This window comes from Typha angustifolia, chromosome 12, assembly GCF_048772165.1.
Source record: "Typha angustifolia cultivar Huaian chromosome 12, ASM4877216v1, whole genome shotgun sequence".
Taxonomy (NCBI): Eukaryota; Viridiplantae; Streptophyta; class Magnoliopsida; order Poales; family Typhaceae; genus Typha; species Typha angustifolia.
In genome coordinates this window covers 6703789-6717851 of record NC_133250.1, presented here as the reverse complement: position 1 = coordinate 6717851, position 14063 = coordinate 6703789, and the positions used below count along the sequence as shown (strand labels likewise).

Sequence of the window (14063 nt, the reverse complement as noted above, 5' to 3'; positions counted from 1 at the left end):
CTACATTCCTGCACAATTCTAAATTCTACTGGATATCCATTGAGTACGGTAAAAACTGGAATGCCCTGCTTGAATGTATACTAGAATAGCTCTACTATAAAAAAATAATAATAAAGAATAGCTGTACGTGCTAGTATGAAAATTCTGAACGCTAATGCGAAAGTACAAAGATTGTAGAAAGCTTTCGAAAAAGGATAAAAAAAGAAGACGAAAGAATATGAATTTAATAATTTTTTTGGAACAAATATTCACATATCCACATATTTGAAACTGTTTATTGGAATGGGGAAATAAGGATCGGATAGGTTATACTTTTGTAATTCATGTGAGTTCCCTAATCTTTTTTTTTTTTCTTTTCTCTTGTCTGTTCTTATCTATATATGTTTTCTCCATTTGTAGATATGAGCTCTTGTGTGTATTTTTTTTTTATGTAAACTATATGTATTTTATTATAAAAAATGTGAATGCACTCAATTTTAAGAGTTTAATTTACTAAAACCCAATGAACTTTTGGTGCAAATAGCTCATATTTTTTATATAATTGAGAATTGAGTAGCATCACTATGTGTTGCAGTATGAATATGAATATGATATGTGATTTGTGTTTAATTTGGAGGAGGAGAGTGGATATGACCTTACTACTCAATTTATGCACCATCCATTTACATCACAACTAAAAGCATACGACCAATTTCATCACTTTTATTACTCCAAACAATGCGACTAGCAACATTCCAAGTATTATTCAGACCTAAAATTACATGAAAAGGGAAAGAAATATAGAAAAAACATTGCATGTTGTAACTTATACAGATGAATTCAAAAGATTTGCAAGTTTCAGAGAACAATATTCAAACATAAAAAGTTGCTTCATTAGCAGCAAGCCAATCTTTTCATGGAATATTCATCTAATAAAGGCCTAACCTAGAAGGCACAAATTTTTAGTTACATATGGCTGTTTGGAGGTTTGACAACTTAGTCTTTCTATTGATGAATCTAGATACTAAATTCAAAGTACTTTGCCTCCACTAGACAAACATTATCTTGAGTATTGGCAGCTATATGCTGGACCGTGATCCTCGGCTGTCTGATTAGACTTCAAAAGAGAATGCAGGCATACATTAATATTATGTCTTGGTTTCTGACAATGAGAAAGCCACAGCTTGATCATGATGTTTTCGTGGAAAATAATCACCAGGGAGTTATCCATTTATCTATGCAAATGCACATGTATGTAGATTTATCAGTCATTGTCCTACATATATCACTACAGGAGTAACACCACAAAATTCTGCAGATCTAGTAACAGGAAGATCTGATAAGTAATAAGATGCAAACACCTTTTACTAGATTATAGGCAACAAATATGTTGCATTCGTTAGAAGTGGTAAACAATTCAAGCTTTAAAACCATCAGAGAAGGATGATTTATTGGATATCAATTTTGCATGTCTGCTGCTGCTAAGCTCATTTGGATCTCAGGAAGTGAATAATTAGAAAAAAAAAAGGATAAAGCTATGAATGATATAAAGAATCGGTTATCTTTGACATGAAAGTTTGCTACAAGCTGCGTAGTTGCACAGAAGAGTTCGTTTATTTACAATATAGTTTCTCAGTTAGTTTGCCCTTTGTTAACCATCCTATTTGACATTGTTACTTACAAAACAAGATCTCAAGTATCACTCATGCTAGCAGAGAAACAAAATCTCGAATTCGCAGCTTCCATAACTACCAAAAAGATCATCATCTTCACTGCAGCTCGACAAGAATACATTTATGGCTATGGATTCTCACTGAACGCCTGGTTGATTTCATCAATGTGGTCGCAAAGGATCTTCCACTTCATGTAGAAGCAGATAAATAAGTTGAAAGAGGAGAAAGCATTTATGTCAAGCTACTAGAAAGAATATAAATTACAACATGATACTTCTCTTCAACTAAGGTGAGATGATAGAAGAAAATAAATGCACCTTATTTCGTGTTATAAGCCTACAACTGTGTCCTAAGAATGCAGGTAATGAATCATCTATAATGGTTGGGCAACAAACGATGATATTATGTGTTCAAAAGATGAAAAATGTCAACGAGAACATGTTAAAGAGACACACCTGATCCTTAGGGAGTGAGATACCTGCAAGAAAAATGAACTTTTATAATTTGTGAGTGCACATTCGGTATCATAATAAAAAATGTATGCAAAGACTATAAACCAAGTCTTCTGCACAACATAACACCTGATAAATTGAGCTCCAACAACTTATATGCTGCAGATAATAAAGTGTTTCAACGAAAATTCTAAGCATATAAAGTAGTGAGTGTTCGCAATAACTATAGGCTGATGTGCAGCACAAATTGAAGCTGGCAAAATAGAAACAGACATATTTGAGTGCCCAACAGGGAAGTATTTTGTGATTATTATCTAGTGATTGCAGCAACCTGGCTTCTTTCAAGTCATCTTTTATCATATTTTTTTCTCATCAGGTTGAATGGTGGGACTATGAGAATATAGCAAAACAGTATGAGAATGCATGACCATGCCCATCATCCTCTTCTTTAAGATTATTTCTTGTACTTAATTTTCTCCAATTTATTCTAAATTGAAACATTACTCCAAATTTCAGAGTAAAATGCTCATCAAAGGAATGCAACATGACAAGGTGATACATGATCATAGCCTCCTGGGAAAAGAACAAAGAATAGGGACAGATATACAGAGAATATAAAAGAAAAAGAAAAAATAAATTAGTTTGACTAAGGTCTAAGTATTAGAATCGGGACCGGAATCGGCCGTCCGAATAATGATACGTATCGGCAGTATTAATCGTCCGTATAAGCCTTAAAATAATTTTTAAAATACAGAGAAATTCTAAATTTTTAGAAAAAATAATAATAAGATATAATTATAAATTATTCATAAATAAAGTCTAAAAACTAAAAAATAAATATTATTTTCTCAATCTCTATCTCTCCCTCTTTCGACAACTCACTCTCTCCCTCTCTTACACAAATAAAAAAAAAATCTTACCTTCTCTTCCACTAATTCTCTCTTATCAAATTCTCTCTACCGTCTACTAGTAACTCTCTCTTTCTTATCAAACTCTCTCCTCTAGTAACTCTCTCTTTTATCAAACTTTCTCTCGCCATTAAATCTCTCTTAACTCTCTCCCTTTTCTTTTTTTAAAATAAACTCTCATCCTCTCCCTCCCACTCACCGACTACCTCCTTTCTCCCTCTCCAATTCCCTCCTCTCTCTTTTCTCTCCCTCTCCCACTCTTTCTCTCTCCCCCAAGCCAATGCTTCTCCAACATAGTTCCGACCTCCATCAACTTCCGGCAAAATCTTTCGACACAAATCCGACTTCGTTGACCTCTGACGCTCTTTCTCTCTCACTCTCCTCTCTCTTTCTCTCTCTCAATTTCGGATCAGGATAACGGATCGAGTATCGGCTGATACCAAGCCGAAACTAGTTGTGGAACTAGTTTTGGCCTTAGATCATGATCGGCTATGGCTTCCATGGTTTTGACCTCCTGTGAAAGGGTGTGCAAAACAGTAAAAGAGAACAAATGGATATAGAATGGTGAAGGAAGAAGTTGGATTTTCTTATTCATGATAATATTAATAATAAATCCAGAGTTGTATCAACAACCTAGGCGTACATAGTGATTTATATGGAAATGGGCTGGGAATAAGCAACAGCAAGTGGCATGTACCATGATACACCCTAATTCATGCAACTGAAATAATTGACTTATACTCTTGTTTGTGAATCTGTATAATGACCACCAAGGGCTGAAGATTGCAATCACAGAGTAGGAAAGGAAGAATAAAGTAAACAATCAAGTAGATATACATTAGCACTACCAACAAATCATGTCACTTTCTATGCTTACACAGTGGTTCTGTATTCGACTGGATAAATTGCATCCTGGATTTTATTAAGCATGTCAATCACTCATGATCCTATTAATAATTTGATTAGTGAGCTCATATGTTTAATAAAATGTATATGGATCTGCCATTAATGTTAAGCCCACTTAAATGATATATAAGTTTAAATTTATTTTGGACTTTAGAAATATAATTAAGTTGATATGGTTCTAAATGTGTAGAAGCCCATGTCACAATTAATGGACTTGTGACAATAAAATTTATTGGGTTGTGATCCCTGAGAGAGGTTTTAATAAAAATATCGATTCAGTTCCTATTCACATTACATGTGAAACTAAAAGGTGTGAAAACCTATCCCTTAGAATTTCTCAATCATCTCCTTCATCTTCCTTCTTCCTTTTGGTATCAATGGCAATGACTATCGATTCAGGTTAGTTTTTATATTATTTGAATATCTCTAGAATTATATCTACATGATTCAACTGATCCTGTTTATTGGATTTATTAAAAGTCTTTCAATTGGTATCAGAGCAATGTTGAATTATGTTTGATATAATTTTTTGAGAATTAAGGTTGCCATCATTTTCTTCTTCTAAAATTTTGGAAATTACGGTTTATAATACAGGATATATGAAAATCATTTTTTTTTTAAATTTTGGAAGACTAAAGCAATTTATTAGATTTGTTCCTTTGTTCATCGAAAGGAGATGTTTTTTGTTTTATATGGATGTATGCAATTGGTAAAAAATTATATAAATCTTTCATGTTTCAATGAATACTTTACTGAATTTTTTAATCGAGATTCAAATTCAATAGGGTCATGTGAATCCATTTTAGTGAATTCATGTTTCAAGTTTTTCTTCTCACGGAATGGATCACGGGATCTCTCCATGAGAAAAGTCGCTCGACAGTCGTGTTATTTGCGATCGTCCGTTTCGACTTTTGCTGCGACGGAGACTGTAATTTAGTTTGCAGTAATTATTTAAGTTAATTCTTTCAATTATGGAAATTAAAGATTTTGTCCATAATTCTTTTGGATTTTAAGGATTAACTCATAATCATTCTAGAAAAATAATTCAAAATGGATTAGTTGAAACAATATGTTGCCAAAGTGACTGCTATTGTGTAGATTAGTCTGTTGTAAATAATTAATTGGTTATGTGTGTATATAAATTCATGCGGATATTAGTTGGCCCAAGGAAAATTAATATTTGGCCGAATTGCATATATAGATGTGGTGATAAACATGTGACAATTATGAGGTTTTCATATAATTAGTAAATCTGTCCAAAGATAGAGTTATTAATTGACATAATTTATTATCAATGTTTGATCACTATGTGCTAGGTTTTTTTTTTTTTGGAATTAATTGTTTAACAATTGTGAGTTTTCTTTATTTTATCTACAAATGTTAACAACATCCCTGTACTTAATGGTACAAATTTCAAGAAACGAAAATAACACGTTATGATCGTATTAGGCTGCATGGATCTTGACTATGCATTCAGGCATGATCGCCCTACAGATCTGAACAGCGAAAGTACTGCTGAGCAGAAAATTGCATTTGAGAAATGGGAGCGATCAAATCGCATGAGTCTTATGATCATGAAGCCGTCCATTCCGAAATCCATTAGAGGCTCAATTCCTGAAGAGGAAAATGCCAAATCTTTCCTCAAACAGATAGCAGATCGATTCGCTGCAAATGAAAAGGTCGAGACAAGTACTATTCTGACTAAGCTTATCTCAATGCGGTATCGAAAAAAGAGAAGTATCCGTGAGTACATTATGGAGATGTCCAATCTCGTGATAAGACTTAAGGCACTAAAGTTAGAGATGTCTGATAACATACTCATGCACTTAATCTTAATATCTCTTCCTACACAATTCAATCAGTTCAAAATCAGTTATAACATACAAAAGGAAAAATGGACTTTGAATGAGCTTATAGCTCAGTGTGTGCAAGAGGAAGAGATACTAAAGCATGAGACATCTGAGAGTACTCATTTGAGATTCACCTCAGAGGACTCGAGTAAGAAAAGAAAGAGGACAAACAATAAAGATAAAAATAAGAAAAATACAGAAATTGGGACTTCAGGCCATAAAGAGCAAAAGAAACAGAATCAAGAATTTAACTGTTTCTTCTGCAAGAAAATGGGCCATATGAAGAAAGATTGCCCCAAGTACGTCAAATGGCGTGTAAAGAAAGGTATGCTTCTCAACTTTGTCAGTTCAGAAATTAATTTAGCAATTGTACCTAATGACACTTAGTGGTTGGATACTAGTGTTACCATTCACATAAGTGTTACTATGCAGGGTTGTCTCAAGAGCCGACAGCCAACTGATGGTGAAAGATACATCTTTACAGGAAATGGCGAAAGGGCTGAAGTAGAAGCTATAGGTGTTTTTAGGCTTTATTTAGGACCTAATGTATTTCTGGATTTGGAAAATACTTTTGTTGTACCGTCTTTTCGATGAAATTTGGTTTCTATTTCATGTTTCGACAAGTTCGATTACACTTGTTCATTTAGAAATGGAAAATTTAATATTTTTCAAAATTCAATTCTGATTGGTACAGGTTCTTTGATTGATAAGCTTTACATGTTAAACACCTTGACTTCTAATGACAACGAAATTATACATACAAGTAACATAGGTATAAAGCAAAAATTAACAAATGAGAATTCTTCTATGTTGTGGCATAGGCACTTAGGGCATATATCAAAACAACGCCTAGAAAGATTGATGTCATAAGGAATTCTTGAATCTCTTGATATGTCAGACTTTGATATTTGCATAGAGTGTATTAAAGGGAAAACAACTGACAAACGAAACAAAGGTGCAAACAAGTGCAATGACTAGTGTATTGAAAGACGACCGTAGATTGCGAGCGGTCACCCCACCACCTAGCGCCTAGGCGGAAGGCGGGTGCCAAAGCGGTGTAGTATTTTAATATATAAAAAATTAAAAATAATTATACATGATATATAATATATTCTAATATAACTAAAAATTAATACAAAGATTACAAGTAGCCAAAATAGAATCATAACTAATCCTTTTTTCTCATTTAACAATCACTGAGATCCTAAAAAAACTAGAAAATTAAAAAAATCCCCACACTACCCTTCAGTACTACTTCAAATGACAGCCTATCATCCATTTATAGTAGGGGTAAAATTGGAAATATAGGAAAAAAAGTTGAAAAAGAGGGAAGTAGAGAGCGAGAGATAGCTTAGCATCTCGTCGCCGGAAAGAAAGCTATAGCGAAAGAGCGAGAAGGGGCAACAGATGCAGATGAGCTCATGCTACCGCTTGTCGCTGCTGCCATTGCCGCTCGTGCTATCGTTGCCGCTGCCGCTTGCCGTCGTTGCCGCTTGTGCTACTTCTGCCGCTTGCCGTCGCTACCGCTTGTCGCCGCTCGTGCTGCCGCTTAGGGCAGAAAAAGAAGATAGAGTGAGAGAGGAGACTAAGGAGATCAATGTTATTTTATTTTTTAAAGTTTGCTAGAATCTGACCCGTGTATATCGACCCGACCCGCGTCTAGTGGGCTGCCATGCACCAAAGCGAGCTGCTAGGTGCCAAGGGCGGCCACCTTTACCGCTTTTCAAAACACTGGCAATGACGTCTTAGAACTAATACATACAAATATATGTGGACCATTTCCTAAAGTTTCATGGAATGGTCAAGCATACTTTATTACATTCATAGACGATTATTCACGCTATGGTTACTTGTACCTAATCTATGAGAAGTCACAATCCCTAGACATGTTCAAGCTCTTCAAAGCCGAAGTTGAGAATCAACTAGGCAAGAAGATAAAGCCGTGAAATCTGACCGTGGTGATGAATACTATGGCAGATATGACGGATCAGGAGAACAACGTCCTGGGCCTTTTACACAATACCTTGCCGAATGTGGTATCGTTCCTCAATATACCATGCCAGGAAAACCAAATCAAAATGGTGTAGCTGAGCGATGAAATCGAACCTTGAAGGACATGGTAAGAAATAGAATAAGTCATTCTTCTTTGTCAGAGTCATTGTGAGGTGAGGCAATAAAGACTGCACTTTACTTACTAAATAGAGTACCTAGTAAAGCAGTGACAAAAACCCCTTATGAGTTATGGACAGGCAAAAGGCCTAGTATTAGACATTTACATATTTGGGGACGTCCAGCTGAGGCTAAGCCTTATAAGCCGAATGAAAGAAAATTGGACTCAAGAACTGTTAGCTGCTATTTTGTGGGTTATTCTGAAATATCGAGAGGTTTCAAGTTCTATGACCCCTCAAACAGGTCCTTTTTCGAAACGAGGAATGCCAAATTTATTGAGGATAGTGGGAGTACTAAAATAAGGAATATAGTATTTAAGAAAAGTATCAACTTTCCTATTAATAGACACTATTATTGCTATAGAAGGTGATCGGGTAACCATTCCTGATACTGTCAGTATAGCAAATCCGGATGATGTAGTGAACTTAGACACTATTGTGCTACTTTCAACCCAGTTGGAGAGGAAACATCCACTCAAGTTGAGGAATCACCTTCAGTGATAGTGGAAGCATCTCAACCACATCAAATAGTAGTGCCTTTAAAGAGATCTACTAGAGAAAGGAGATCAACAATTTTTTATGATTATGTTGTCTATCTCCAAGAACATGAGTTTGCTACAGGATTGGAAGATAATCCTACATCTTTCAATCAAGCCAAACTATGTGCTAACTCTGAAAAGTGGATCGAAGTCATGAAAGATGAGATGAAATCTATGGAAGACAATGGCATGTGGGACCTTGTAGAATTGCCTAAAGGTACGAAACTGATTGGTTGCAAATGGGTTTTTAAAACCAAACGAGATTCAAAAGGCAATATCGAAAGGTATAAAGCACATCTTGTTGCCAAAGACTTTACTCAAAAGGAAGGCATTGATTACAAAGAAACTTTCTCACATGTTTCAAGGAAAGATTCTTTTAGAATAATCATGGCATTTGTGGCTCATTATGACTTAGAACTACATCAAATGGACGTAAAGACTACGTTTCTCAATGGAGACATTGACGAGACAATTTACATGGTGCAACCAGAGAACTTTGAATCTAAGGATTCAAAGCACCTAGTATGTAAACTAAAGAAGTCCATTTATGGTTTAAAGCAGGCATCTCATCAGTGGTACCGGAAATTTGATCAAATGATTATTTCTTTTGGTTTTCAGGAGAACACTGTTGATCAATGTATATATCTCAAGTTTAGTGGGAGAAAGTTTATTATCCTAGTGTTTTATGTGGATGACATACTACTGGCAAGCAGTGATAAAGCCTTATTGCATGACACCAAGAAATTTCTATTCGGTCACTTTGATATGAAGGATCTTGGTGATGTATCTTTTGTGCTGGGTATACAAATCCATCGTGATCATTCAAGGTGTATACTTGGGTTATCACAAAAGACCTATATTCAAAAGATAGGTATGGCATGCAAAACCGTGCACCTGGGGATACACCAGTTACAAAAGGTGATAAATTTAGTTTACAACAGTGCCCTAAAATTGAACTTGAGATAAAGGGAATGAAGAAATTTCCTTACGCTTCTGTTATAGGGAGTCTCATGTATGCTCAAGTATGTACACGTCCGGATATAGCGTACATAATAGGGATGTTGGATAAATATCTGAGTAACCCTGGATTGGATCACTGGAAAGCAGCAAAACGGATTATTTGGTATTTGCAAAGAACGAAAGAATTTTTTGCTCACATATAGATCTGATCATTTGGAGGTTGTTGGTTATTCGGACTCCGACTTTACTAGATGCTTAGATAGCAGAAGAACTTCATGCTATGTTTTTATGCTAGCAGGAGGAGCTATTTCTTGAAAAAGTGTCAAACAAACACTTATAGCCACTTCTACTATGGAAGCAGAATTTATAGCTTGCTATGAAGTATCCAACCATGGAATATGGCTGCGATTATCACTAGGCTACAAATTGTTGATGGTATTGAGAAACCTTTGATGATCAATTGTGATAATAAAGCTGCTGAGTTATATTCCAAGAACAATCATAGCTCGTCAAAGTCTAAGCACATTGACATCAAGTTCTAAGCTGTGAAAGAAAGGGTTGGAAATCTTCAGGTGTCAATTGAGCATATCAGCACAAACTTTATGATAGCTGACCCACTCACGAAAGGTTTGCCATCCAAAGTGTTTCATAAGCATGTGAGTCGTATGAGAGTTCTCTTTTTGGACGATATTCCAAATTAGTAAGAGCTTGTATTGCTTTTATGTTTGGATTATTTGACACATATCGAACATTAAGATATTTTTTGTTTATTATACGTACTAAGGTTCAAGAATAATATATATGTTCGTCTTAACAACTATGACTGAAAATCATAATTTACTATTGTTGTTTAACATATGGTGCTTGTAAATATGACATTAAACCTTTTGGGTCATAAAAAGGATCAGTTGGAAATAGGCATGCGGAGATCATTTTTATGTAATTTCCATGCTACACATCCATAAATAATCTATGTCATTAATTGCATTAGTATTGTGATTATTGATTTAGACTTTTTACAGATATAGTAGCAAAGACCACTTTAGTTTTATACTTGTTCAATTAATGGACCAGATTTGTTTAAAGAAATTTCTATAGTTGAATGGTATTTTTGAGCTCAATACAGTTATTTTTACCATGTGCATTATCGAGTGACATATGTAGCCTAAGTGAAAGATTGTTAATAATTTGATTAGTGGGCTCATATGTTTAATAAAGTGTATATGGGTCTGTCATTAATGTTAAGCCCACTTAAGTGATCTATAAGTTTAAATTTATTTTGGGCTTTAGAAATATAATTAAGTTGATATGATTCTAAATGTGTAGAAGCCCATGTCACAATTAATGGACTTGTGACGATAAAGCTCATTGGGTTGTGATCCCTAAGAGAGGTTTTAATAAAAATATCGATTCAGTTCCTATTTCCATTACATGTGAAACTGAAAGGTGTGAAAATCCATCCCTTAGAATTTCTCAATTATCTCCTTCATCTTCCTTCTAGTATCAATGGCAATGACTATCGATTCAAGTTAGTTTTTATATTATTTAAATATGTATAGAATTATATCTACATGATTCAACTGATCCTGTCTATTGGATTTATTGAAAGTCTTTCAGATCCATTTAACAAATGACTCCATTTCATGATTCTCATTCCATGATATTCTTATTAATGACCCTTCTTATCACATAAGATTCTAATTCGAACCAGAAATTTAATATTGTTGTTGAGTCACATGTGATATTTGGTCCCCCCTACTAAAAGTTTGTATCAGCAGATTCGGCAACTTAGTCTTAGACATCATTAAGAATGCAATAAAAATAAGTATTAGTTGTGAGATTTGGGCAAATTGAATTCAATCCAAAATCGACATCTAATCATCCGATTTCATTTCTTACACTGAAATCTTCCAAATCCACTGAAATCAATTGAAGTGCTTACAGATAGAGGATTTAGAGGAAGTAGAATACAAAGCAATGGAAGTTTCCAAACAGGTTGTTATTTTAAGTTTATTTGGGAACCAATATGCCAAGACGGATCATATTCTTACTACAATATAAAGCTCTACACGATTGGTATCATCAATTATCAAACAAGAAGGAAACAAATTACCTTTCCTTCCCGCAAGCTGCTCTCCGCCCTTCTCGTAGAACTCTCGGATGTCCACCATGGTCACACCCTTCCATTTCCTTAACACCACCCTCCGAGTACTCGATATCTGCGACCGAACCACGAAATTAGACGGAATCAAATCGCATTTAGACGAGAAGCTCTCGAATCCGACCCAGGAAGAAGGAGATCAGGGGCCTTACCTCGCAGATCAGGATTTCTTTGGAAGCGCCTATGCTGGGGCTCAACTTTGCCGCCTTCTTTGGCAGCGGAGATTCACCGCCGTCGGAGGAGTCGCCGCTCCAGAGCTCGGGTTCGTTGCTTCGCTTCCTTCCCTTCTTCACCATTGCTCTCTCCTTTGTCTCCTCTTCTTCTCTTCGATTTATACTACTGGAGGTTAGAGCTCAAAACAAGTCCCGAACTGGGAATCGATTCCCGTTTCTCCTTTCGAGAGATTCATTTCCCTACACATTGTTAGCTGTCTCGGATTCGGAACTCCTCTCCGAACGTTTCCCGATTCCGAATCGAACAGAGTGTTTTCCCGCCTAATGCGAAGCCAGAACCGTACCTTGAGAGGTTAGCCAGCTGTAGCGGTGGCAACCGGGTCTCCTTAAACTAGTTCATATTGGGCCGGATTCGGGTTGAGCCAACTTCATCCGACACTGACAAGGCCCAATTAATAAATGGGTTGTACTTACTAGGCACGAACACTACTCAAATATTAAATGGATAACACGACACGATCCGTATAACTTGTTTAATAAATAGGTTATATTAATATGACTTGTTTAACTTGTTTAATAAACGGGTCAGGTTAACACGACTGTTTAACTCGTTTAATAAACGGGTCGTGTTAACCTGACACGTTAACACAATCCGTCTAACCCGCTTAATAAATTCTATAATAATTCAATAGTTATTGATTTATTATACAAATAAAATAACCTATTTCTAACTCAAAACTCATACAATATCAAAATTACAATTCTAATAACTCACCATAATAAAAATCTATACAACAAAGTTTGGAGTTTAGAACAAATCTCCACTCTTAAGCCCAAATGCATATAACAAATTGTATGGAAAAAAATTTAGAATTAAGTTTGAAGCAAATCCATACAAGAAGTTTTAGTTCCGACTCTCAAATGTAACGATCACATCATCCATGATAATTAGTATAAAGTTTTAAGCTTACAGGCCATTATAAATTACAAATAGTTTAAATTAAGTAAACACTAAAATTAAGCCCTCTATTTATTACCAAATATCATGACCTGTTAAAAAGAATTAAAGAGAATGTAAATAACTAAGATATCATGACATAGGAAAAACATTAATAGGACTACGGTATGGAAAAAACAATGCAATAATTTGATAATAATAGTATTACAGTATAAGAAAAATATTGCAGTAAATAAGTAATAATAGAACTATGGTATTAGAAAAACATTGCAATAATAAAACAACAATAGTACTATGGTAAAAGAAAAACATTACAGTAATTAAACATTTGCTACAAGCACATCGAGCAGTCAAGTTAATGAAAAGGCCAACAAATTGAAATAGGCTGCTAACATAGCATCAAATGATAATATCTATATAAAGAAAAAAGGCACAACCTAGGCTACTAACGGAGCTGGACGTTTGGAGTGTCATATTTGCATCAAACTTAAAAGATGGCATAGATCGGGAGAGAAAGTCCTATCTATAACTGAGATACAAGATTACCATAATTAAATAGATAATTAAATAGATATGTTAAGAAAAAACCTCGGGCTTGGCAGGTGGTGGCGGTGACGGTGATGAAGGATCGCGGGAAGCAATGGCGGCAGAGATAACAAGGGATCGACAAGTAGCGACGGTGAAAGTGATGACAGATGGTAAAGAGATTTGACGGCAATGGGAGATTAAATGAAGGTACTACAGTAAGCGGAGATAGAGACAGAGATACTGTGGCAGGCGGAGACAAAGACGAAGGCACCACAATAGGCGAAGAGGGGGACAAAGGCACCGTAGTTGGCAGAGACAGGGACAAAGGCACCGCGACAGGCTCTAGAAGGTCATTGATTACGACTGGAGAGATTAGAAGGGCTTTTTCTCTTCATTTGGAAGGATGAGGTGGCTAAATAGATTGAGATTTGATAATGTGGGTTAGATTTAGGAACTTAGGGTTTTTAGTTACCTTATATATATAATGGGTTGGTGGGCTGGCGGATTGACTTGACCAAGCCCGATTCGTATACTTAAATGGGTCAAATGGACCAGTAGTATAAACCCCAACACAACGCGATTATTAAACGGGTTAGGCGGGTTGACCCGTTTACGATCCGAATTCAAATTATACTAAACTCAAACTCGATTAAGAGCAAAGTTATCGGGTTGGGTCAAATTTTGCCATCCCTAACCGACTGTTATTAAAGTCCCTGAAGTTTTAGCTATTTTTAGCCATTAAAAAAGTTTACATTATTTCATTTTGCGAAATAAAAGTAAGATTTTTAGCCATTAAAATGTACATGTA

At 35.4% G+C, this 14063-nt stretch overlaps 1 protein-coding gene across 3 annotated transcripts; it reads right to left on the bottom strand.

Annotated features, from left to right (window-relative positions):
- Positions 1 to 1557: 1557 nt before the first annotated feature.
- On the bottom strand, positions 1558 to 12100 carry LOC140772517 (RNA polymerase II transcriptional coactivator KIWI-like). Of its 3 annotated transcripts, none has more exons than XM_073114626.1 (4): positions 11749 to 12100; positions 11549 to 11654; positions 2108 to 2130; positions 1558 to 1839 (listed from the first exon to the last, which is right to left on the bottom strand). In XM_073114626.1, exons 1-4 carry the CDS (start codon positions 11890 to 11892, stop codon positions 1780 to 1782), a joined length of 333 nt encoding a protein of 110 aa, XP_072970727.1. In that variant the 5' UTR covers positions 11893 to 12100; the 3' UTR covers positions 1558 to 1779. The 3 variants fall into 3 exon arrangements, with proteins under 3 accessions (XP_072970727.1, XP_072970728.1, XP_072970729.1); XM_073114627.1 differs by having other exon boundaries at positions 1558 to 1833; XM_073114628.1 differs by lacking the exon at positions 2108 to 2130.
- Positions 12101 to 14063: the final 1963 nt, after the last annotated feature.